Source organism: Euleptes europaea, chromosome 1 (genome assembly GCF_029931775.1).
Source record: "Euleptes europaea isolate rEulEur1 chromosome 1, rEulEur1.hap1, whole genome shotgun sequence".
In the NCBI taxonomy this organism is placed as follows: domain Eukaryota; kingdom Metazoa; phylum Chordata; class Lepidosauria; order Squamata; family Sphaerodactylidae; genus Euleptes; species Euleptes europaea.
The window spans coordinates 43,598,594-43,625,753 of record NC_079312.1 but is presented as its reverse complement, the minus strand read 5'-3'; the positions used below and the strand labels follow the sequence as shown (position 1 = coordinate 43,625,753).

General features: G+C 43.2%; 1 protein-coding gene across 2 annotated transcripts in view; it reads left to right on the top strand.

Moving 5' to 3' along the window:
- Positions 1-27,160, top strand: part of PDZRN3 (PDZ domain containing ring finger 3) — a 235,930-nt gene that overhangs the window by 170,800 nt on the left and 37,970 nt on the right. Inside the window, exon 1 of one of the 2 annotated variants that reach the window (XM_056858943.1) lies at positions 2,262-2,431. The exons of the other annotated variant lie outside the window; for it this stretch is intronic. Within the exon in view, the coding sequence (XP_056714921.1) occupies positions 2,363-2,431 (69 nt within the window). The 5' untranslated portion in view covers positions 2,262-2,362. Of the gene's footprint in view, positions 1-2,261; positions 2,432-27,160 lie in introns of those variants that run through there. 2 annotated transcript variants of the gene reach the window in all.

The following is a 27,160-nucleotide window of genomic DNA, read 5'->3' as shown; positions in this document are numbered from 1 at the left end:
AGGTACCGCAGTACGTTTCACAAAACATAAATACGTGGCTATCCAGTCTCTGACCCAGTGATAGTGAACGCGCAAAGCCAGCAGTGAGACATATGTAGGAACAACTATGAGCAGCCTGAATTCTGGCCTACCATGTCTTTCCAGTGGTCCCATGTATCCTTCCATGCATTTCCAGTGGTTCTCAATTGAAACCAATAATTTCTAGAAACAAGGTCAGGGACTCTGGGATCAACACTTGTGCTGCAGTGGAAGAAGCCAAATTTGTAAAATAGTACCAAGATAAGAATCAGGACAATGCCGATTAAGGAACAAGGAATCATGTCACTGAGAAGGGACCGAAGTAGGACTGAACTGGCAGGCACTGGTTGTCCTCCAGAGCTCTCACAGATGTCATGGGAAGTACAGTCTGTCAGTCTCACAGCAGATTTCACTTTCTTGTTGGGGATCACCGAGGTTGTTAAAATAAGACGGACATGAACCCTAACCCTTAGTTTAATGTTCTGTAGGACCTTGACCAAACTGGGGAGCCCATTACAATGTGCTGGTTGATTTATATGTAGGGTTGTCAGCTCCAAGTTGGGAAATACCTGGAGATTTTGGGGGGTAGAGCCTGAAGAGGACAGGATTTGGAGAGGGGAGGGACTTCAATGCCATAGAGTCCAATTGCCAAAGCAGCCATTTTCTCCAGGTGAGCTGATCTCTGTCGGCTGGAGATGAGTTGTAATAGCAGAAGATCTCCAGCCACCACCTGGAGGTTGGCAACCCAATTTATAGGTCATCACAACTAGAGCTACAGCCGGGGTGATTTTTGTTTCTTAAACCATCTTGCAATCCTGACAAATCACCAAATTTGTTATGAACATTTTACTGCGGGCTGATATGCACTCGGAGGGTGGATCCCTATTGACTGATCTTTTTCTGATTGCAACGTGATGTCACTTGCCCAAATTCCATGTGTTGAATAAGCACAGAGTATAGGCAGAGGCCACACTAAGACTCTGACTAGGCAATAGTAGTAGTCAGACAGTAAATTGAATGGTATTACCTGTTCTTCAGCGTGTGTCAAGGTAATGAAAGACTGAACCCGGCAGCACAACTGCTTTCAGCTAGTAAATACCGTTTCTTTTTGACGTCTGTCTTGTTCAGAGATAGATTTCCTAGTACAAATTTATTGTGCCACTTAGTTCAACAATTGGGGTCTTAAAGCAACTACAGCATTTGAGCCACTGTGAAACTGAGTGATATACAAACTTAGAGGACTTTGAGGATTATATACCTGCTGTGCAACATGTTCGTAGGCACAGTTAAATACTATTAATGAATGCTCCGATAATGTTTAACCGTTTTGTTGCCGAGCGGAATTTACGCTTGACGGATTATATCTTCTGAGCTTCTCTGATTCTCCAGGCTGCAGCAGTGAGGATGAGATGCAGAATGCATCCCATATCCGTCTGCTGCCCTTGCAGTCATTCCATTTGGGGTGGGGCTGTGGCTCAGTGGTAGAGCCTCTGCTTGGCATGCAGAAGGTCCCAGGTTCAATCCCCGGCATCTCCAGTTAAAGGGACTAGGCAGGTAGGTGATGTGAAAGACCTCCACCTGAGACCCTGGAGAGCCGCTGCCGGTCTGAGTAGGCAATACTGACTTTGATGGACCAAGGGTCTGATTCAGCAGAAGGCAGCTTCATGTGTTCATTCTATAACCTCTGTGTTAGAGAACAGGCATATTCACTATAGACTTCACGTAACCCTGAAGAAATTCTTTTAAACTGTTTTAAGGAGTGTTGTATTTAACTTTGCTGCGACTGTTTAATGTTGCTTGTCACAGTTTTGTTGTGGCGGTAGATTTGTTTGGGTTATGACTTACATTTAACATGTATTTGTAATCTGCTTAAATATGCTCAGGATTATCCTTAGGGACCTCAGTAAAATGCAGTCATGTTTATTTGTAATTGCTACAAAATGGTTTACAGAATTGTTAGTGTCTTTTATTATGCCCTGCTACTGAAGTGCTGGCTTGTTAATTAGAGGAATTTCAGCTGTCATAGGCGGCAATTACAGCTTCCGTATCACTGTCTGTTATGAATAGTCAATGAGAGCTGATTAATATGCATGAGGGCCGGTATATAGTGTGTGCATTGGAGTAAGGCAGGAGAGGGAGTGTTGTATGCTGTGAGCGGAGGAGGGAAAGCATTAAGGGGCGGGGGGGACAGAGTTGCCCGCCAATGCTCAGAGCATCACCAATGTGAATCATTTCAGTTTGCTCTGACTACTTCAGCGTGCCAAAAGGGATATCTGCATGCATGCTCGGTAACAGCAACTCCCTGGGTTCTACCAGTGACTAAAAGAAGACAGGCGTCTTAAACATGGGATGCAGCTTGTGCTCTCTGCAGAAGCAAGAGGAACAGTACAAATTACTGTATGAAGTTTGTCAGGTAAAGCCATTTGATTTACATTCTGAGCTCGGATGCAGTGGGATGCTGGTCTAGGGAGGGCTGCTGCAGTTGTGATTGCTGTTATAACAGTGTGTGTGTGTGTGTGTGTGTGTGTGTGTGAGAGAGAGAGAGAGAGAGAGAGAGAGAGAGAGAGAGAGAGAGAGAGGAGTGTACTTTGAAGCAGATTGTCTCCAGTGGGGTCTTAATCTTATCTGATAAAGCCTCCGGATTGTTTGTTGTCGTGTGTCTCCCAACCCAACAAGTACTGATGTCGGATGCCTCTGAAACCACTATTGAAGGAAACAAGCCCGTCCGCCAGTGATTCCTCAGACGTTACTCCCAGCATGGGCTGAGTAAAAGATCGCAGCCAGGGTCAGAGCTTGGTCACGCACAAGTTAGGAAAGACATGTGTGACGATTGATGCTGCTGGAGGGTTGGTCCCTGTTTACCAATAGTTCTGTGGTGTTCCTTGCTGGAATCACATGTGCTAAACTCAGGCTGCATGCCGCTGTTTTTTCTACCAGTGTTTTGACTCAAGCATAACTCTTGTAGATTCTGTGCTGCTTTTCAATGTAAAGATCTTTCTGCTGATCACTGATTATCCCGCGTGAAAAGACTGTTGTCTTAATGTTCCAGTTCCTTTGCCTAGGGAGCGCAGAAAGAGAAAACAAAATTTTTAACGGTGTGTGTTCAATTTCATTTTTTTAAAAAAGACTTGGTTTAAATTAGTTCTGAAATATCATGCCAGAGCACGGATTTGCGGTACCACTAAAATAAAAAGTTTCCTATCAAAATAAATGTTGGGCAGTAAGGTTAGCAGTAGCTTAAAAAGAAAATGCTGGTGTTTAAGATTTGAAGCATATTGTATTACCCTTTTTTCTTAGCTATAGAAGCTATTTACCTGAACTTTGAATGCATACCCTGCTGGTCATAATTGTACCTATAATACATTTGAGGTTAAAATATACCTTAAATAAATGTAAAAAGGCAAGCAAGAATATTGCATCTGTTGATTAAATGTGGAAAGTTTCATTTTTACACTTGCCAGCAGAGGGTGCTACAAATCACCAAGAGACGTGCTGTGGTCTTTGTGTGGAACTATCCATGTCACTCACTACACTGTGAATAAAATGTGTCTTGTAGTCTGTGCTGGCAGGAACACAATTAAATTTTAAACACCCGTTTCGATTTATTTCTCTTACACCTCCCAGAGGACACCATTGCTCCATAGAAAACTTTGTAACTACAAACAGACAGGCATGCCCATTGTCATGACCATTTACATCAACTAGACCTCCTGAGAATAAGTTGTCCTGTGTATAGGGATGGTTTTTTTTTTATATAAGGTAACAAGGTTTTTCTGGACATGATGATGTATTGAGAATGAGCTTTGTTCAATAACCACCAGCAAAATCTGGTGTCAGTACTGCCCTTTTGAATCTTCATACATGGATTAGTGGCATTAGCCTACAGTGACTGCTTGTTTTCATGGTATAAGAGCTTGAGGACTTTTGCCATTCTGTGCAGAAGAAGAGTTGGTTTTTGTATGCCGACTTTACCACTTAAGGAAGAATCAAACTGGCTTACAATCACCTTCCCTTCCCCACAACAGACACCCTGTGAGGTACGTGGGGCTGAGAGAGTATGACTAGCCCAAGGTCACCCAGCTGGCTTCATGTGTAGGAGTGAGGAATCCAACCTGGTTCACCAGATTAGAGTCCACCGCTCATGTGGAGGAGTGGGGAATCAAACCCGGTTCTCTTGCTCAGAGTCCACCGCTCCAAACCACCACTCTTAAAAGCTAGACCACTCTGGCTCAGAGTTAACACCCTTCAATGGCCATTGATGTCAGTGGGCCTAAGTGTTTAGGATTGCACTTAGAGATTCTAAAATATCACATACAGAACAAACCAAGAAGAATGTATTCACAAAACAACTTGTGAGCTAGGAAGTTTGCAAAGTGCTCATAAAAAAGGGAGGATAACATTTTGACACCAATAATGAAAGCACTTAGGCACAATTTTAATGCTTGATTCTTTGGCTAGCAAAAAACCCAAGTGCCTAATTTACACCCGTTGATCCAAGTTTGAAAGTTGAAAGCATTTCACCTGATACCAAAGATGGTGGGGGGGGGGGGGAAACAATCTTGGTTATACTTTTATTAGGAAAATCACAATTTTTAATGACTTTAAGGAACAGAGCTAGTTTCTGCATAAGGTATTCCCAGCCGTATCTTGACAAAACACAGGTTTCCTGTTCAGTGCTTTTTATCTGTGTGAATTTTAGTCCTTATCTCGGATCATGAATGGCTTGATCCATGACCTACTTTAACCGAAGTACTCGGAGGTCAGCCAGTTTACAGCCTGAACACCAAGCCTACAAAGTCGAAGTGCTCGGATTAAGCCAATGGCCAGCTCCGTGCTGTCGATCAGCTTCAGCAGCACAAACAGCCATTTGTTCAGTAGCACATGGGGGCAGCTCTGCCACCTTTGTGTTAGAGGACGGCAGCAGAGGACTGAGCTGATAACCCTCACAACGCTCAGTTCGCCTATAGGATAACTCTAAAGCGCTCACCCCTGGCCTAGCCTGCCTTTTCTTAAAAGCAAAACAGCGTTTGTGCAATGATACGGGTGCATCACCAGTATAGAATCATAGCGTTGGAAGGGACTGCCAAGGTCATCTAGTCCAACCCCCAGCACAATGCAGGAAATTCACAACTATCTCCCCCCCACACACCCCCAGAGACCCACACTCCATGTCCAGAAGATGGCCAAGATGCCCTCCCTCTCATCATTTGCCTAAGGTCATCGAATCAGCATTGCTGACAGAAGGCTATCTAGCCTCTGCTTAAAAACCTCCAGGGAAGGAGAGCTTACCACCTCCCAGGGAAGCCTGTTCCACTGCGGAACTGCTCTGTTAGACAATTAGTACCCGGGATCAAGTTCCAGAGCCAGGTTCTTCTCTCTCCTGTGCACGTGCATGGTTTCTGGTACCTAACAGAGCGGCTTATAGGGTCAGGCTGACAAACCTGATGTTGCCAACTGATTTAAAACCAGCAGGATAATAGGCTTCCCGACATATTTTGTTAAATTCTAGCACTGTGTTGAAATAAAGCCTCTATAGGCTTGGTGGAATCCCATGCAGCTGCTGTGATCATGTGACTATTGGAACCATGACTTAGTAGGGAAGACTCACATAGACTTGTTGATGTAGTTCTACATCAGAAAAGTTGCTCTCGCATTTCTCTTTTAATGTGCCCCTAAATTTTCTGGGGAAACAGTAGCAGAAGTTCATAATGGCTGCAAAAAAAAGTATATTTTGCAATACAAATAGAGATGTTTTCAATAAATTACTGTAGCACAAGAGGCAAAAGGCTGGAATTCTAAAATTGCTTGCAACAGGAAGCACGCCAGCGCTATTCAGAAACATGTGCAATCTGTGTGCCCTGTAAAAAGGTAAAGGTCCCCTGTGCAAGCACCGGGTCATTCCTGGCCCATGGGGTGATGTCACATCCTGACGTTTTCTAGGCAGATTTTTGTTTTTGCGGGGTGGTTTTCCAGTGCCTTCCCCAGTCATCTTCCCTTTACCCCCAGCAAGCTGGGTACTCATTTTACCAACCTCGGAAGGATGGAAGGCAGAGTCAACCTTGAGCCGCCACTTCCCTCGGGATCGAACTCAGGTCGTGAGCAGAGCTTGGACTGCAGTACTGCAGCTTACCACTCTGCGCCACGGGGCACCTGTACATTTGATTTTTCTTTCTACAAGCATTAAGTAATTCAGTTTACCTGCACAACGGCCTAGTGAGGCATTTGGCTAAGACCTTCACAACCGAGTAGGGTTGTTTGGGGTTTTGGTTTTTCTGGAGAGTGGCTTATAAAATCTTATTACTTGTTCTCTGACTCTGGGCGCTTTCTAGAGGCTGTCTGTGGCTATAGCTGAAGGCAAGCAATGCTATCATATTCTAAGCCAGCGTTTCTCAACCTTTTTACCGTTGCAGAACCCTTGAAACATTTTTTTTTGTCTCAGGGAATCTTTACATATGATTTACATATGATTAGCCTATTCATCACTATGTCTCACGGAACCCCTAGCGATTTCTCGCAGAACTCTAGGGTTCCGGTGGGGAACCCTGGTTGAGAAACGCTGTTCTAAGCTGCTGTGAAACTGCCCTTCCCTCTCTGGCTGCCCACCTACCGTCAATATCTAGGCAGATCAGTCTATAACATATTTTCATAAGCGAGCTGAAGTTGTTGGCTAACCCCTCGCTGTATTGAATGGAGTTAGATTGCACCCATAATTGGTGTCTTGTTAGAGGAAGAATTGACATATTCATAGATGACAGATGTTCAGGCTGCTAAAAGTTCATAGGGATCAACAGAGTATGGAATTTACAAACTCCCCATCTCTGTTCCTGTTTTAAGCATATCACATGTAACTATGTGTTGCCAGAACAGGATACTTGAGCTGACGTAGGCTCAAACTTCATGTTACGTATTCTTCCATTATAATTTTAAAACAGTTTTTTGTTTGTTTCTTAAAGGCAGCCACTGTGGCTGCCTTTTCACAGGGCACAGAGGTAGATGAAAGATTTAAACTTTTTCTCCCCTGCATGTTCTCACTGACAAAAGGCATCCCCCAGTTGCTTTTACCATCACTGGGGGTAATGTACATATATCCATATATTTTCCTCAGCAAGAATACTAACACTTTTGTGGTGGGGAAAAGGCAGGGGACACTGTTCCTCTTCTAAAAAAAGTAGTCCCTGTGCTTTCTTGTTGATTATGGCAAAAGGGCTTGAATCTTGTAGGCCAGGGCCAAATAGGACATAAATGTCACTTGGTCGGGCTGGGCCATGCCTCGCCAGTCCAGATGTAGAGTGGGGGAGTGGCTGCCTCGGCTGGCTCGCGGGCTGGATAAAGAGCTCTGAAAGGGCCGGAACCGACCCTCGGGCTTTATGTTTGATGCCTCTGTTGTAGGCAGTCCTGGGATGGGGGTATTAAGTTTGTTGTGCACCATATGGTTGTGTTTGGGTGTGGGAGAGGTGGGCAGGTCTGCTAGCTTACAGCTCCCTGCTACTGGAATTATTTCAGTGATTCTTGTAACATTGGTAGGATAAGTCAATATAATTGTCCGCAGGTAATTATTAGGCTGGGGTTGAAATAATAATGGCTAATCCTAAAGCTGCTTTAAGGTCACTTTGTGGTTTAAAGATGAGCTATGAAATGGGGATTTCCTGAGTCACAGCTCAGCCTCTTAACTATTATGAAAAGAGCTTCTGTGTAGAACTGAGGCAAACCTGAGCTCCTTGACATCAGTGAGAAAGGCATGCCAAACACTTGTGCGGCTGCTGGACTGTCCACTGCACATTTACCTGGGATTAACTTCCCCACCACCTAAAATAATCTGGGTTTACATGGGAGTAAACATATAAAAGATCCAGTTATACCTTGGGCACTTTCACATATCCTGAATAAATGCACTTTCAATCCACTTTCAATCCACTTTAACGATCGTTTGCAGGTAGATGTTGCAAAGTGTATTGAAAGTGCATTATTCAGGATGTGTGAAAGCACCCCTTGTCTTGAGGCAGTAACTTCATGTTTCTGTTCATGGGGTCTCTTCGCAGTGCTGAAGAGGCATGGGGGGAGCACTGGAGATTCCCTGGAATTACAACTGATCTCCAGACTACTCAGATCTGTTCCCCTGGAGAAAACGGCTTCCTTGGAGGGTGGACTGTATGTCACTAGGCCCGGTTGAAATCCCTCCCCAAACTCCACCATCCTCAAGCGCCACCCCCAGATCTCCAACCATTTCCCAGCCCAGAGGTGGCAACCCTAGTGCCTGGCCATAAACACTGATCTAGCCCAGCAAGCCATGCTAGCAACATAGAAAGGTTTGGTCCCGTTCTGTTCAGTCATGCTGCCAGGTTTCCATGTCAGCATTAGAGCCATGTGCATGTTCACTAAACCTCTGGGGTGGGGAGTCTCTCAGTCTGGAACTTACCTGGGAAAATGGTCTTCTTCTGCATTTTGCTTCAGGTTTGTACTTACCTTGCTGCCTTTCATGCCTGACTCTGTTGCCCTAAATTCATCATCTGCTTAGAGGCCGAGACATCACTATCAGATACACCCATGCTTGTCAGTTGAAAATGAATATTAGCAGGTTGCAAGGGAACAATTGTTGGCCAGCCATGTAATGACTGTTAGGTGGGGCTTTTGCTTTGTAGGCTTTAACCCTGTCCTTTTTTTTAAAAAGAAGGCTTTTTTTGGCATCATCCACTCATAGAATCACAGAAGTGTTATTTCATTGTGCAGTCAGGACATTTTGACTAGTCTCAGCTCTTTTCCTCATGTTATATCATCATCACTACTTTGGTATGGTCCCCCACTAAGAAACTCCCTTTGGAGAAGGAAGTTGCTACTAGCTGAGAAAACTGAAGAAATTTAAGTGCAAGTAGTTACTTACCCTAGGGCAGAATGGAAGGTGGATGAACAATTATTGAGTCAGTTGTATCGACCAAATCACAATTTTCAAAAATTCAATGTATCGGTTTCATTGGCATTATAGAATGAGTGACACTAACCTTGAAATACATTCTTTGACTTCTGTTCTTCCAAAAAGACCCCCCCCCAAAAAATAAAGCAATTCATTGGGTTGAAACCAGTCCTTCCCCTCATGTAAACAGAACTATCCCCCACCCCAGCTACATCCCAACTATTCCTGCAATCCCACTCAGAAATGGTTTTCTGAGCAGGATCTCCATCAAGAAGGAAAGTTAGCAAAGGTCCATTATACAAGCAGAGTTCTCTGGATCTATATCATTAGAATTAGAGGTGAATCAAATTTTCATGAGTCTTGGTTTTCATATCAAACATCTTACAAAAACAGAATGTGTTCTGTTTATCTGTGTACCTACCTACCTGCCTACTTACCTACTGATTATGTGCATGTTCTCATGAAGGAGGTAAGATAGCCTACATGTAAAAACTCTGGGGAACTCTGAAATCGTGCAGTAAATGAATTATGCACTCTCTGGACTCAACAGTCCACACTTGGAGAAGCCTCTGAACCAGCTAAGGGTAAAATGTAGGCAAAGTGTTTTTATAACTCCCTGCATGACCTCTCAGCCCATGTGATTTTAGGAAGGACCAGTCACATGAACACATGAAGCTGCCCTATACTGGTCCTGTATACAAATTACAGTGAATGCACGTTCAGTCCAAATACAGTGTACTCTTGATTGGTACTGATATGAGTATTGAGTAATTTTCATGTTACTGTCAAGATATGTACAGCTGAATGTGTGATTTAAAACCCACATTTATCCCAGTACTGGTCTCCAGTTTCTTTTGTAAAGTGAATGCACATTGACTCTTTCTTACAAGTAGGGTTGCCAGGTCCCTCTTCACCACCGGTGGGAGGTTTTTGGGATGGAGCCTGAGGAGGGCAGGGTTTGGGGAGGGGAGGGACTTTAATGCCATAGAGTCCAATTGCCAAAGTAGCCATTTTCTCCAGGTGAACAGATCTCTATCGGATGGAGATCAGTTGTAATAGCAGAAGATCTCCAGCTAGTACCTGGAGGTTGGCAACCCTACTTACAAGTAGGTGGTTGCATATGCATGCAACATATCTATAACATGTCAACAGGCCTACTGAACCACAGCAATAGTCTGTCAAGCTCTGTATTGCCTACTCTGATTGACAGTGCCTCTTAAGTAGAATTTTGTCACATCACAGACCACCTGATGTTTTAATTTTAGATTGAATCTGGGGAATTGTATAAAGGCATAAGCTACGATTCAGACATGTTGGGGAGGTTATTGAGCTTGGTCAGACACCTTCTCGAGCTCATGGAAAAAACTTAATGGGTAGCCATGAATGGATAGAAAATAGAAAGCTTCTAAGGGGCAGCTGAAAGTGCACTGAAAAGCCAAGGATGCTTTTTGGCAGTGAGAGTGAAAATGCAACTTTTAAAAACTGCTACGACTTGGCTGTAATTATTGATGGAGACCCTATCCAGAAAACCATTTCTGAGTGGGATTGCAGGAATAGTTGGGATGTAGCTGGGGAGGGGATACTTCTGTTTACATGAGGGGGAGGACTGGTTCCAACCCGATGATTGCTTTATTTGGGGGGTTGGATGAACAGAAGTCAAAGAATTTAAAACCTACATTTATCCCAGTACTGGTCTCCAGTTTCCGAGAAAGGAGAAGCGGGGCATTTAGGCTGTTAAAGTGACAGAATGTAAACTTAACCTTGCGAGTGGTGGTGAATCCTTTGCACATGCTGCGAAAGAGACATGTGTTTGTTTAGAAGAGGCAATCGATCTCAAACACTTTATTGTGGGCATGTTTTTAGTGTTGAATTAATTCACTGTCCTCAGCTGATAGACTGGAGGCCCATAATCTGCTGAAAAACTGCCTTTAATGATTGTGTCGCCTGTCCATGGCTCCGAATTCCCCTTTCTTAATTAGACCATTTACTAGAAACTGGCAATTGAAATTTTCCTCTTCAGTTGACGATGAATAATGCAACACCTCAGTTGGACTCCCTGTAGAAAAATACTCTTACGTTTCATGGTGGATGGATTTGTTTTGTTAAAAAATACACCCCAAAAAAGTGTTTAAAAGGGAAATTTAATTGCAGCGAGCGATGTAGTAAAATAGCCAAGAGAAATGCTTTATTGCTTCAAAATCTTAAAAAGTACCGACTGGATATTCGGTTAGCTCAGACTATAAAAATTTAGAGTATGCGGTGTGGTTGTTCTGCTTTACTTAAAAGAAATAATATTTTCCTTCCAAAAATGATAAATGATTGGCTGAAAAGGTTTTGTGGTGGTTTACATATATACATCTGTTCAGTGCTATGAAGCAGGTGGCAAGAATTCACAGGGGAGGAAGCACTTGGGACAGTCACTCCGAGCTTTACTGTCACATGTCAAATACTGGAAGGAAAAACAGGCATATGGAGCAGAGGAAAAAGTGCAGGCGTAATAAATGGGCTGTGTTTCATTCATTAATGATGAAAGGGAAGGTCATGGCTCATTTTCAGGAGCACCAAAAGAGCACAGACATTGTGTACATTGGCACTGAGTCAATGGAAGACTGGAGAGCAAAGTGTTAATAAAAATTGATTCCTGTTTTTCTGACTTGGTTAGCCATCATGATCTTGACTGGGAGAAGTGTGAGGGGGAAAGACCACAAGTGAAACAGCAAATACACAGACAAGGAGCCTCCAGAAGAGACTGTTCCATATTTCACTATAGTCTCTTCTATCATCAAACTCAGAAATAATTCCTCTTGGAGATAAAGGTGTAACGAAGGAAAAGAACATAAACCAAAGATGTGCAATTTTTTTTAACTTTGCTTTAAAATCTAAACTCAGTTTTGCTTGTCATCATTACATGTGTTTGTTTTCATCATTTTCTCCTTCCAGCTTCCCAAACCACTTATTGGATGGCTACTGCCACAGTGGTAGCCCCAGGAGCATAGTGGCAGCTTGCCAGATAGCTAGGGGGCTGGCTCATCAACCAGCCATAGGGTTGCCAGCTCCAAGGTGGGAAATAACTGGAGATTTTGGGGGTGGAGTCTGAGGAGGGTGTGGTTTGGAGAGAGGAGGGTCTTCAATGTCACGGAGTCCAATTGCCAAAGCAGCCATTTTCTCTCAGGGAACTGATCTCTGGAGATCAGTTGTAATAGCGGGAGATCTCTAGCCACCACCTGGAGGTTGGCAACCCTAACCAGCCAGCCAACAGGCAGGATAGAGAAATAGAACCTCATTTCTCAATGTGAGTGCTGCTCTGGTGGCTCAGATGTTCTTTCCGATGTGTCCAATGACATGAACTGGGAGGACTACATTTCCCAGGTCCAGCAGATAAGAGCCTCAGATGCATCCAAAAGGACAGAACAGCAGTGGGCTGAGAGCAGAGTAGATTCTCTTCAGCTGACCAACCACCACACCCGAGCACCTGATATGGTTGTCTGGTGCTGTGCCCAGGGGCAGGGCACTTTGTCCTTTTTGTTAGTTAAAAATGTCCACACCTAATCATAGGAATTGCCTATTAGCTGTCCACTGTTTGATACCATTAACAATATGTACCAAATTGGTTGATTCATCAATCTGATGTTTACTGGCACCCTTGAATGAGGAAGAGGTGGACAGAGACTGGCCTCAATAGCTGCCCAGTAAGTGTTGTTGGTAGGAGAGGTACAGAGATCAATCAAGAATGGGGCCATGGCTTTGCATCCAGATAGTCTCAGCTCCACTCCCTGGCATCTCCACTTACAAAGATCAGGCAGCACGTGGTGTGACGGACCTGTGCCTAAAGCCATGGAGAGCTGCCACGAATCAGAGTGGAGAATACTGACCATGATAGACCAATGGCCTGATTCAGTATAAGGCATCTTCATGTGAACATGTATAGGAAAAGTAAAGTATTTGTTGTTATTCTCCGTCATTTTTCTATTTTTAACACATTCAATAGGTGTATCTTTTCTGGTTCAGCTTTTCATTCAGTTAGGAATTAATTCATATCCATAATATTAACTTAAAAGTTTGTGCTTAACAGACAAGAACTTTTCTTTTTGACAGTTGTGAAAGTTGATGTCTAGTCATAGAAACATCCCGTAAGCAGTCTACTCTTTGATACCCTTAATTGATTCATCGATGGGGTGGCTACAAGTACATGCAGTTCTTTCTTTCTTTTTTCCCCTTAAGGTATATTTGTATAGCCAATGTTTGTATAACTTGTTCTATTGTGTTTTGTAGTCCTTTCCTGTTGAGCACGTTAATCCGGCATTATGTGTTTCTGTTCGTTCAAGACTAGTATATTTCAATGAACCGAGAGCACTTTGCATCAGAGGAATGGGATCTGCAGTGGAGGACCACCTCCATAATGGACAACAGGGGAAGCAAGGTATAGGAGCCAAGCCTAAGCAAGTTATTAGTAACTACATAGTAACTACTTAGCAACTAAGAGTGGGATCCTAAGCAGAGTTATACCCTTCTAAGCCCACTGGCTTCAACAGATATACAAGAGTGTAACTCTATTTAGGATTGCACTGTTTGTTTAGGGTTGCAGTGTTTGGACAACCAGTTGACAATTTCTTTCACCTCAGTTATTGTTCTACCCTCTCTTCTCCCCTTTGGGCAATTAAATAATTTACTGTGTACATGTCTACATGTTCATCTCAACAGCTCAAAGGTCAGCACACTAATAATGAGAAGAGCATGTGGATTACAACACTGGAAATAATCCAAGTGTGTGGGACAAAGTAGATTGAAACCTTAATGAAGGTATCCTGATGCTTACTTTTCTTTGGGAAACCACTTTTTTATACTGTATGTGAATTAAACTTCCATTTACTTTATTTGCAGGATAACAGAACAAGCTGTTGATTGCAAAACAGGAACTGAAAGGGCCAGGAAAGAAAAGTCTAAGGGTGTTGTCCAAGCCCACAATACTAAATTTAACCCCATAGCCATCAGCTAGATTCGAGTCCAGCAGCACCTTAGAGACCAAAAAAGGTTTTCAGGGTATGAGATTTCGAGAGTCAAATCTTCCCTCTGTCAGATACAGGTTGGAAAGGATCTCTCACTCCCGAGAGCTTGTATGCCGAAAATCCTGTTGGTCTCTAGTGTGCTGCTGGACTCGAATCTAGTTGTTCTATTGCAGACCAACATGGCTACCCTCTGAAACTACCCATAATCATCTGATTACTATCTATACATACAAACATCTGTTTCTATGTATATAGATGTAGTTCTATATGCCTACTGGTCTCTTCTCCTCCGTCAAGGCCAGTCCAGTCTAGAAAAGAAGTCTTTGGTTTTACTTGATCCCCTGTTTATCACTAGGCTCAGCTTACCTGTTCCCTTTTCATGTTACTCAGAAACAGATTAGATGTACTTTTAAAAGGAGGTGAGCCAGTGAATCAGTTTCAGGATCATTCCCCTCCCTCCATGCTCCTCCCTCAGAGAAATAGATACAATTCAATTTCAGTGCACTCAATGCTAAACCAGGCCCACAATCTGAAGGGGACAAAATATAACTTCCAGTAGGCTGGGTACAGACCACAATAAATCATGCAAAGTTCAATCTAATTAACCCATCTTAGTATCATTTTCTCTAGTCCTCAAATTTCCCACTTGGGATTTTTTCCCCCCATTCAAAGCGAAATATTTTTAGAGAGGATGAGTGGGTTTTACTTCATTCAATAAAGAATTCTCTTATTAGTCTTAACTTATTTTGTCATGAATAGCTTACAAGAGAAAGGGGAAGTGCACACATGGGACCAGTCTATTACTAAACAATAAGATTCTGCTTTCTTGAAAAAGGAGACTGTCAATTCTAGAAGAAATAAAAGAAGGATTAGATGAAGATGTAAAAAGAATTAACCTGCACTTTGAACCTTCTTTCTCCAGATTCTGAGGGAGGAGGGAGATTTTGCAAATAGGCTCTTTTAGTGTTGCATATGCTATAAAGTTGTGTTGGGTTTTTCCTCCTCAAAACACGTAGTTCTGGCTAAAGAAGTGAATCAGACCATAAAGTGTGCTCTAAATGGGACACAGACAGCTGTAGTCAAACAGAACTGGCATTTTTGTGGTGCAAATCCCAAGGATTGGCTTGATCTTCCACAAAAGGAAAGAGTCTTATTCTTTCTTAAGCACAAAAAGTTTCCTTAGTCACATTGGCTAATGACTTAACAACTGACAAGCCGTACAATACATACAAATGCATGAAGCCGAGAGAAAGCCAGCTTCTTCCAACAGGCAGCTCTGGATCTAATTCTGAGAATACTGTAATCGGCCTTTTATTTTTCAGAGGCCTTTCTCTTCACTTGAGAGTGGTGGCAGTTTTATGTAGCGCAGGAGGTAGAGAGCAGATGCCCAGTGGAACCTCCCAGTTATATTGATGGACAGGTGTTTTTTTTTTCCTGGCAGACAATGGACCATCCACAAGGCCTAATTTCTGAATTCATTGCCACAAAATATAGCAAACCATTTAGATTGTTCAGATGTCCCAGTAACTATTAAAAGTGGGATTGGACACATTTGTAGAAGATAGATCAATGGTTGTCAGGCGGGTTGCCAGCTCCAGTTTGGGAAATACCTGGTGATATGGGGGTGGAGCCTAAAGAGGGCAGGGTTTGGGGAGGGGAGGGACTTCGATGCCATAGAGTCCAATTTCCAAAGTGGCCATTTTCTCCAGGGAAACTGATCTCTATCAGCTGGAGGTCACTTGTAGTAGCGGGAGATCTCCAGCCACCACCTGGAGGTTGGCAACCCTAGTTGTCAGCCAAACCAGGCAAGCAGCAGTAGACTGAGAGGGGGTGGTGGGGATGTGGCAGGGTGGCCGTCAGTGACAGCATGATGTCACCTCTGGGGAAGCCCGGGAGTGATGTCACGCCTCTAAAGGACTCACTGGAAACTCATTGTTAACACCATATGGTTTTCGGCAATTCTGAGAGAGGACTGAGGTAACTCCTAGGTTTTCCCAGAAGTGATGTCATACCGTCTGAGACAATTTTTAAAAAAAATCTTTCTCCCACTGACCTGGAGTGTGTGTGTGTGTGTGTGTCTGTGTCTGTGTTAAGTGCCGTCAAGTCGCTTCTGACTCATGGTGACCCTATGAATGAAAGTCCTCCAAAATGTCCTATCTTTGACAGCCTTGCTTAGATCCTGCAAATTGAAGGCTGTGGCTTCCTTTATTGAGTCAATCCATCTCTTGTTGGGTCTTCCTCTTTTCCTGCTGCCCTCAACTTTTCCTAGCATGACCTCTGGAGTGCCAGCAGGCATATGGAAACCCTAGTTGCTGGGAGATAACAGTGAGAAAGTGCTGCTGCTTTCATGCCCTGCTTGTGGCCTAGGATTGCCAGCTCTGGGTTGGGAAATACCTGAAGATTTTAGGGGTGGAGACAGAGGAGGGCAGGGTTTGGGGAGGGGAGGGACTTCAATGGCGTATAATACTATAGAGTCTACCTTCCAAAGCAGCCATCTTCCCCAGGTGAATTGATCTATGTCACCTGGAGAACAGTTGTAATACCAGGAGATCTCCAGTCACCACCTGGAGGTTGGCAACCCTATTGTGGCCTTTCCAGAAGTATTTGTATGATTGTCATATGGAACAGGGTGTTAGTCTAGATGGGCTGAGTGTAATCCACCAAGGCTCTTCTGTTATCCTTCAGTGCATGTTTGCCTACTATTTTCACCACATTACCATGTCTGAAAAAGAAACTCGTGCACATCTCCATAGGAGCCCTTACATCAAACATTTAAGTTACAAGTGTTAGAAAGCAGAACCATACAACCATTTGTTTGCCACATTCTTCAATGTATAAATTTAGTCATTTAGTTCATTTATACCCACACTTTCCCCAGTGGGGACCTGCTAGGGTTGCCAGCTCCGAGTTGGGAAATACCTAGAGATTTTGGAGGTGGAGCCTGAGGAGGGCACGGTTTGGAGAGGGGAGGGACTTCAATGCCATAGAGTCCAGTTGCCAAAGCGGCCATTTTCTCCAGGGGAACTGACAGAAGGAAATCTCCAGCTACCACCTCGAGGTTGGCAACCCTAGGACCCACAGTGGCTTACCTCATGCTCCCCTCCTCCATTTTACCTATGCCAAGTGTTGCCATTAAACAAAATAAGAGTTCTTAGAGCAGAAACAAATACAATGTGCCCACTGTTTTCAAATAGGGTGTGCTGGGTACAAATGTCCTGAGATAAAGATGGAAGAAGGCAAATCTAGGATAAGGAAATTTTGGCCCCTCAAGTTCCTTACAGCAATTAAAACGTAATTTTAATGAATGCATAGGTAAAGAATATGGTCCCTCTGGCCTCACAAACGGCATCCCGTGAAAGCATTCTCCGCAGGGAATGAGTAGATTAACCCTAAGCATAAGAAGGAGGTCTCATAATCCATGTGTTGTAAACTCATCTCCTATAATCTTCCACACACTGAAATTATGAGCAATGTGCCATTATTGCACTTGTCACAAACTTGTGTTTCTTTTTGCCCTTGTTTGTCCATCAGAAACAAAAGGATAATTTTTTTAATCCACATGATTGATGTGGCTGCTTCCGATGTCTTTTGCATTCTCTTGCTTGGAAGACTTTCCATTTGGATTTGTGCCTAGGACTCCCATTTTTCACCTTAGAATGTCATCTTCTCTTGATTAGGGACATAGATCATGTGTTGCCTTAATGGTTTGCTGTCTCCTTCTCCTTCTCTGCTGTGGCTTCCTAGTACCATGGCTGTTGCATACGTATAGCTTGCTCTTTTCCTGTTACTTCTTGCTCATCTTTTATATTGTATCTTGGCCTATTCCTCTCAAAGCCTGGCCCACTGTAGTACAATTGCTATAGTATTTTCTGGTTACACTCATAGACCTAATTCGTTAACTGTAGCATGTCAAAACTCTTCAGCCAGTATGGTGTAGTGGTTAAGAGTGGTGGTTTGGAGCAGTGGATTCTAATCTGGAGAACCGGGTTTGATTCCCCCACTCCTCCACGTGAAGCTAGCTGTGTGACCTTGGGCTGATCACAACTCTCTTTGAGTTCTCTCAGCCCCACCTACCTCACAGTTTGTTTGTTGTGGGGAGGGGAAGGCAATTGTAAGCCAGTTTGATTCTTCTTAAGTCAGCATATAAAAACCAACTCCTCCTCCTCCTCTTCTTCTTCCCCCTTGATAAAACTCAGTCTCGCAACTTGTAAATTATGTAAACCATAACTAGTTTTGACAGGGTTTGGGCAGGCTGATCAAGATAGGTAGGGATGATTGGCAGTAGGGTTGCCAATCTCCAGGTAGTAGCTGGAGATCTCCCGCTATTACAACTGATCTCCAGCCAATAAAGATCAGTTAATTTGGAGGAAATGGCTGCTTTTTACAGCCTTGCAGAACTCCTTAAGGTCCCTCATAGGGTTGCCAGGTCCCTCTTTGCTAGCCAACAGAGATCAGTTCACCTAGAGAAAATGGCTGCTTTGGCAACTGAACTCCATGGCATTGAAGTCCCTTCCCTCTCCAAACCCCGCCCTCCTCAGGCTCCGCCCAAAAAAGCTCCTGCCGGTGGTGAAGAGGGACCTGGCAACCCTAATTGGCAAGCACCCAGAGACATCTAAAGGAGTAGAGGGTGTGGCGGGGTGCAGCTGGGAAGGAGCAGCCCTTGGTGCTGAGCAGCATCTTTCTGAACCTGGTAGTTGCCATTGGGTGCATCAGGCAAGGGGGCTGGGGCTGGGCAACTCTCGGCACACTGTGTGCAGGCATTGATAAAGCTGGCAGAAGATGCTGGCTGCATTTGGAGTCAGGGTGGGTCTGCCAGAAAAGGCAGACTCGGGCACGCTGGCTTAGCAAAGCCTGTCCATTTAAATATGTTAGCGTGTTTTAATAATGCTGATCATTTTAATTAATTAAACTAGTTAAACCCAAGCTGTTTTCTCAAAAGAACATAAGAAAGGCCATGCTGGATCAGACCAAGGCCCATCAAGTCCAGCAGTCTGTTCACACAGTGGCCAACCAGGTTCCTCTAGGAAGCCCACAAACAAGACGGCTACAGCAACATTATCCTGCCTGCGTTCCACAGCACCTAATATAATAGACATATTCCTCTGATCCTGGAGATAATAGGTATGCATCATGACTAGTAGCCTTTTTTACTAGTAGCCATGAATACCCTTCTCCTCCATGAACATGTCCATTCCCCTCTTAAAGCCTTCCAAATCTCGCATCTTCTTTGAATGAGTGCCTGGGGCAAATACCCAAGACATTTCAGACATCTAGTCCCAAGGGTAGCTGAAATTTTGCAGAAGTTATTGATATTTTATTCCCAGTGTTTACCATTTAAATACGACTATTGCTGTTTTGTTCACAAATAACAGTGAAAAATGCATACATTTTATAGGGAATTAGACAGTGGGAGAAAACAGTGGGTTGGCTCCACCAGGCATTTACACAGCTTGAAAGATCTCTACCTTCCTTGCTGCCCCATCCTGCCACAGCCCAAAATGCCCATGGAATGCTGTTGTCCCCCAGGAGTAGCATTTCAGGAGGCATTTGGGGCTACATCAGGACTTGGGAGGCAAGACAGTCGTGCTCCGAAGGCAGAAGTCCTTCCCCCTATGGAAACTCTCCAGTGGACCCAGGCCAGTAAGTGGAACTAAGAATAAAGGGTTGCAGATTCAGTATGTAAAAGGTGGGAGCAAAACTGAAGTGTGGATCTGGAGGTCAAAATAGCAGAGATTATACAAAATAGTCCTAAACGTACTTGCGCACACTTCGAGTGGTCCTTGCAGTATGCAACATTTGTGCACCATACAACCCATCTTAATGAAAGTCCTTTTTTTTGCTAGGAAAGAGACTTCAAAATAGTTTCTTTAAGTCATATAGAAAAGAGGTCTGCAACACATGGATTGGGACCTGCAGATGGGTTATGGAATTCTACCTCACTTTTTGAAGGATCTGTTGCTAGAGTGCAAACATAGAGGGCAAGCACGCTATGCCTCCTACCTCTCTTTGTATGCATTTTGAGAGAAGCACTAGGATGGCAAGGTAAGGTCATTCAGAGGTGGAACGCTCTTCATGGCTCCGTCCCTTGGTTTGTTCCTCAAATTGTGCAGTTCTTATTGTTTGGTTTGATTCCTATCCCTGCTTCTCTTGGTCTGTTCCCACAGTCCTAGCCTTGACACTGGCAAAGTCATAACTTTGGCTTCCCCTTCTTCCTGTCCCATGACCCATGTGACATCACCTTGACATCATATGACTTCTGCCTGCAATTCAGTTAATCCCAGGTTGGGAAAGGTTGTATAACACTGACATAGAATATCATCACATCATATACCAGATATTGGTTGATGACTATGTAACATACAGTCACCCATTTTCTAATTAAAATTTCCTCTTCCAAAGAACTGTTGAGTTGGATGTGCTAAACCATTGATCCTCTTCACACTCTGTGATACCATTATAATTGGATTCCTGGGGTAAGATAGACAACTTCTTGGAATTCCTCATTCTTCATTAATTGCATTTGAAGTTCTCTTGCTAGTAGGATGTGGGGGTGAGATGTCAAACATTGTGACACTAATAGACATCTAAACAAATCCCAGGCAAGCAAGACTGTTATGCTGGATTCACATGGCTGCTGTTCCTTCATATCTTGGGGACTTTTTCAGACATCCCAAATACCTCTATATGTATTCAATATGCAAAGGATGCACTAGAACTTTTTATAATTCCCACTTCCATTGACGTTTTCCTGTCCAATGACTGAAAAAAGTATGAAACTGAAGAAAAACAATTACTTAAGAATACCCTTTCAGCCATTGGAATCAGTCTTCCAGTACTTGGGAGCCACTTGCCTACATGAGTAGCTCTCTGTAGATCTCAAGTTTAGTATATTCCTGCAAATGGTAGGAATTGTTGGGTTTTCAAGATCATGCTTAAAACTGGCCCTCCCAAATTGCTCCTGCTCATAGTAATGTAACCAATTTGCCAGTGGAATAAAAACGCTTTAAGAACAGGCTTAAGAACATAAGAAAGGCCATGCTGGATCAGACCAATGTCCATCAAGACCAGGAGTCTGTTCACACAGTGGCTTCTGTAAAGGGGCCTTCAGCCTATGGTCATTTATGCATGGGAGTTTTACTTGAGGTTCGTTGCTTGCTGAACCTACGCTTTCTTCTTTAGAAGCTATGCACCAGCAGTCTCCAAGCTCAAAACAAGAAGCCCGCCCCTTGAAATGCCGCTTTGTGATTGGCTGTAGTTCAAAGAACTCCCAGGAAGCAGGAAGTATGTGAATCCCTGCCTCTTTACACACTGCTTTGTAATTGGCTGTGAGAGAAGCCAAGCTTATGTGGCCTGCACTTTGCCTTATGCACATGGGCTCTGATTGATCAGGAAAGTTGTTAAACCCTCTTTTGTAATAGAGGCGATATTTCTACCCTCCCTTGCCTGTGGTGCTGCCACTTTCCTGGCTTCTTGTGAGTAAAACTTTGCTTTCTTTGCTAGTGCCTTCCCTTTACCCCCAGCAAGCTGGGTACTCATTTTACCGACTTAAAAGGATGGAAGGCTGAGTCAACCTTGAGCCGGCTACTTGAAAACAACTTCTGTTGGGATCGAACTCAGGGCGTGAGCAGAGCTTGGACTACAGTACTGCAGGTTACCACACTGCGCCACGGGGCTCATATTAAAACACTTCATTTCCATCATCTAGTAGTGCTGCATTTCCAGTGGAGTGTACCTGCTCTGTCTTAGGAAGGCGCACCCATCAAAGCTACTGGGAGCTCAAGAAAAGAAGAGGCACTGTTTTCTTTCTCCCGCATGCGAGTCACTAATCCCCACTGACTTATATTAAAGGGGCTGCAGCTGACAAGCCGTTAAAATTGATCTCTCCTCTCCCAACAACGGACTCACTAGTTTATTCAGTAGGGGCTCCAATATTAGCCCCATCTCAAGTGTGTCCCCCTGACCACAGCCCTTATACTTTCTCCCATTTGACTCAGTGACTCCCACTGACTTCTGCCAGAGAAAATTAATACAGGCCCGTCATTCTGATGGGCACTTCATTAGATCCATTATAAACAATGGAGTCCTGTGTCCGTGGGAGATCGTGAACCTGCCACTACCCTTGGGGAGGAAGAGAAACAGGAATATTAAATATATGTAAATATCTCTGAGAACCTAAGGAAGCAACTAAATACATATAAAAAACAATTTTCAGACTCAAGAGCAAAACATTTCCAGCTGTATACTTTTTTGGCGTTGCTGGACCAGAACAGTGTACATCTTTTCAGTAACGTATATGGGGGAGATAAGAACCATTTCCCACAGAGAACAGTTGCTAAGGTCTAGTTGATAGGTGAGTGATCAGTGGGTACAGTAAGGAAATATGAATGCTCCTGCCTTACACTGTGTAATCATATGAGTGAACAATTCATCAGGACCCCCCCCCCCAAAAAAAACAGATGGACTGGGCCCAAGGAAGAAGAAGAGTTGGTTTTTATGTCAATTTTCACTACCATTTAAGGAGAATCAAACCGTTTACAATCTCTTTCCCTTCCTCTCCCCACAACAGGCATCTTGTAAGGTAGGTGAGGCTGAGAGAGCTCTAAGAGAACTGTGACTAGCCCAAGGTCACCCAGCTGGCTTCATGAGGAGGAGTGGGGAAACCAACCTAGTTCACCAGATTAGAGATTGCCACTCATGTGGAGGAGTGGGGAATCAAACCCAGTTCTCCAGATTAGAGTCCACCACTCTTAACCACTACACCACACTGTCTCTCTACTGCCTGTACTTATAAACCCTTTATCCAGTATACAGTTTAGTCTTATCAGCTACCATTGTCTTACAGAATAGTAATTAGGAAACCTCACCACCTTTAAGCATTGCAAGACAATGTTTTCAAAAGTGTACATTAACTTTCGAAGCATGGGCTATTTAAGTGCTTTTCTGCTAACAAATATCTTTTTCAGTGTTACACATGGGTCGTTTTGGTATTCTCTAATTCTGATTGCTTTGTCACCCTAATAGCTTAGTCTTTCAAAAAAGAAAGAAAGAAACCCCTCAGGATCATTGCTAAACCTCAGGCATTAAAATTTGCACATTTCATTTATTGTTAATAATAAAACTTTGGATAACATCAGCAGTCCTTCTACCAACAGAAATCATTAAATTGGGCTTAATTTTACAGCTGTACAAATTGTAATGTGCTCAATTGGGTGAGTTAATGATGTTTAATTTGACCAGGCCAAAACGTAGCATGCCTTGGCTTGCATGTTTGTAGCTGCAGTCAGCTCCAACTGCTTGGCAAAGTGTGTATTGTGGCAATATTTTGGAGGGATCTGCTCGGTAGAGGCATAGGAGTGACGTGGTTGGAGCTGCTATGTTTCCTCCCTGTACATACCTGCCAAAAGGGAACATGACTGCAAGAGAGCACTCAAACACATCTGTGGAGCCCCGGGGGTGGAGATTCATGCCAGGACTCATCCCATTCATGCCACAGTCCCCCTCACAATGAAGGGCGCAGTGTTCCTACCCCCAAGTGTTCTGTATAGATGTAGCGTAGGGTTGCCAACCTCCAGGTACTGTGCAATCCTAAGAAAAAAATCTCAGTACACTGCCACAACTTTCCTTTCAAATATATTTCTCTCTCTTTTTATTTTCTTTCCAAAGTTTCTTAACTTGTCTTAACAATTTATACAACAACAAGGTTATAAGTTCCAATACAGTTTAACTTCACTATACAATTACTTCATTACACTTAATACCTTCTCAGAATCTTTAACATAAATGAGTACTCCTCGGGAACAACGAAATGCCGGCAGCTAAGTCCTTACTCGCAAGTAAGCAATATAAAGACAATGTTGTGAGGAACGCTGTACTCCGCACCACTTCCGCGGTCAGGTGATGTGGACTGGTCCAATCACAATGATGGAATCTCGTTCCTGCCGATGTTTCTCTTTTGACTGTAAAAAGCTGTGTATTTTGAATGTGGATCCATTCAATATTCATATACAGCATACAAAGATGTAACAAGATCCCGGTTGCCTCTTGTTTCGCATTGTGTATAATTAGCTTCTTCAGACCATGTATTAATATTCTGACTGCACCCTTGCAGTTCAAAGGAATGACTCCTAGTCATAGGTACTAGCTGGAGATCTCCCGCTATTACAAGTGATCTTCAGCCGATAGAGATCAGTTCACCTGGAGAAAATGGCCGCTTTGGCCATTGGACTCTATGGTATTGAAGTCCCTCCCCAAACCCCGCCCTCCTCAGGTTCCGCCCCAAAAACCTCCCGCCAGTGGTGAAGAAGGACCTGGCAACCCGAATGTAGTAGCACTTTTTCAAATGTTTGTAGGTGCTGTTACGATTCTTACAATACAAATTCATTTGAAAGCATTTCTAAATCATAGGAGCGTTTTCTCATTATGTATTTTCTCAGTCAACGGATATTAGTAGTGCAACTACTGTCATGTGGAGGTCTACAAAATTTCTTGTTGTTCAAAAGGGATCCTCATACTTGAAACGGTTGGGAAACCACAGGTCTGAAGGCTCCCCTTTGTTTCTTTGTCTCGTAACTGTGGAACCCAGAAGAGGGTGATGGACGTTCATGGACCATAGAATTAATAGTTTGCAGTGTATAAATGCAAAGGCCTGGGGTGGGGGCGGGGGATGTATGAGATTTTTATTCATCAATTGAACTGTAACTGACAGTTGCAAGCGGGTAAGCAGTAGACAAATGATCAGCCCAAACGAAAAGGGACAGAACTGAAGATCTAGGAATGTAGATCCGGGAACTGATTAACATGGCAGTTAACTTACGAATAGGGAAGAGCTGGGGCTCAGACCCTTCTAGAACAAGTCTTTCCCCTAATCTGGTTGTGCAGGTATGGGCAGTTGGCTCTCTCTACATGCTCAAAAAAAAATCCATCTCACTAGTTCAAGTATTGCCTTTCTATAACCCGCTTCTAGTTGCCATAATTGTAATGTTTGGGTACATACGCTCAGAGTGTGTGTTGGGATAAATGAATTCATCTCCACTGAGATAACTGATAGCCATTCAGGATTTGGTCGATGGAGTGTGATAATAAGGATGATTAATCAATCCCTGATTAATAATGCTTGTAACATTTATTGGAGTGAAATCTGGCACACGCTCTATATTAGACAGGAATATTGCAAGATTCTCTCCTCTCCCTCCCCCTTAATTGATGTTGGCACTGCAATAATGCCAACCCTTTCACAAGGATCCCATACATCATTGTGTCCCTTCAAAATGCTCAAGTATTAAATAGAGCACTTGAGTAGTAAAATATATTAAGCTTGAAAAACTGATAAATTGCAGGCGCCTTAATTAAAACCATTGTGTTAAGCCCAGGTTAAGGAGTACCAGTGAGCTAGGAAAATGTTTTTACCAGAAGTTGCTTGACACTCATTTGTTGAGACCCTGGTGTGTACATCCATGTCGTAAGATGCGCTCGTTCATCACGTAGGAAGATTTACAAGTTTGAAAATGTGTTTCTCTGGCACAGTGAAGATGAACATTCAGCCTGGTTTCTGGATCATACCATGATATCCAGAAGCAGATAACTTTCTTTATGTGCAGGGGCATCTTTGTTAAGACAAAGGTATGAATAGCAGCATCCTTTAAAATTAGTATCAGAAGTACAATTTGTAAGGCTTGCTTTGATCGCCGTTGTTTTTGCATAAAACCTTTCTCATGATGCATTCTAGCAGCTGCCTTGTCCATAGTCCCTTTGTGATCTGCAGCGTAACATAAAGAATGCATTTGCTCCCTGAGCTCATCACCCGTGCCTTTGAGTAACTAACAGCCCAGCTTTTGATGTTTGCACGCCTTCGCTGCAGGCAGTCCCTGCTTGCCACACAGTTTCAAATGCATCGCCTGGTTCCATCTAAAGTATGCTGACTTCTCTGTGGGCATTCAGGCCATGTATGGAAGCTTTACGATCAATTTGTGTTGATCATAAAACAGAAGGAAGCAGGTGTTTCTGCATACCAAGTCATTATTTGATTTTATGTGGCACTCATTGACTTGAGAAGATTCCAACTTTCTCTTTTAAAACAAGAAAAGTGATTCTGAAGTATTGGTCCATAAAACCATGCGCTACAGATCAGGGTGCCTGATTTTCATATGGGTCTAGTCTGACCTCTTCTGTTGGCTAACTCTTTCAATTGTCATTTTGTCCAGGGGGAAAAAAAGTTGAAATAGATGTAACTGACACAAACAGGACACAGGGTCTTATTCCAAGACACTGAAAGACTGGACAATTCTACCAACGATTTTGTCAGATTACACAGAGAAGCCATTGAAATTCATAAACATGAGCACAACTTTAACAGAAAAGAAGAGAGTTTAAGAATGAATAAGGCTTGGCTTCCTGTCCTGAAAACCTCCAGACTAACAAAGACTCTAGTCCACAATAGCCATGCAGATTAGCTTTGGATTCAGGGTACAATGGTTCCATATTAACATACCACACCCTCATTAGCACATTATCTTGATACTTACAGGACAATGATGAGCACATTACCTTTGATACTTTTTGCAGGACAATGATTCAGCTCAAACCCATCCCCTTTCTGACTATATATTACTCTTCCTACACACTTGACACTGAGAGACACTGTCCTTCAGTGTTACTCCTCTGAAGATGACTGCCACAGCTGCTGGCGAAACGTCAGGAAAGAAAATACCAAGACCACGGTCACACAGCCCGGATAACCTACAAGAACCAGATGTAACTGATTTGCACATATCCACTCACTGTTATTCTTGCCCCATTTTACCAAACTCACTGTAAATATTGAGATTGTGAGATATGTCTCCTGCTATCTTTGTGAAATACCTTGTACGTATATAGCATTATAGTCAGTAATTAGATTACTATAGTGTCTTTATAGGGAATTCCAAACCTATATAACATCAATATATCTAATTCTCAACATAGCCCCATCTGTGGATACTTGAATCCAGAGACAGGGACCATGGATAGACAAGATAAATCTTTCTGCAAACCAAGGAAAAAACCCAGATTTACAGAAAAATCTGAAACCTAACCACAAAAAAGGGAGTGTTAAAAACCTCCAAAATGATTGAAGCAATGCATGTAGCTTTAAGAAACAAACACCCTCATTAGCCATTGATATGTAACCATGACAGTATTGCCAGCATTCAAGCCTTGGTTTCTGTCAGTAAAAGCCTGGAGGAGGGGGACA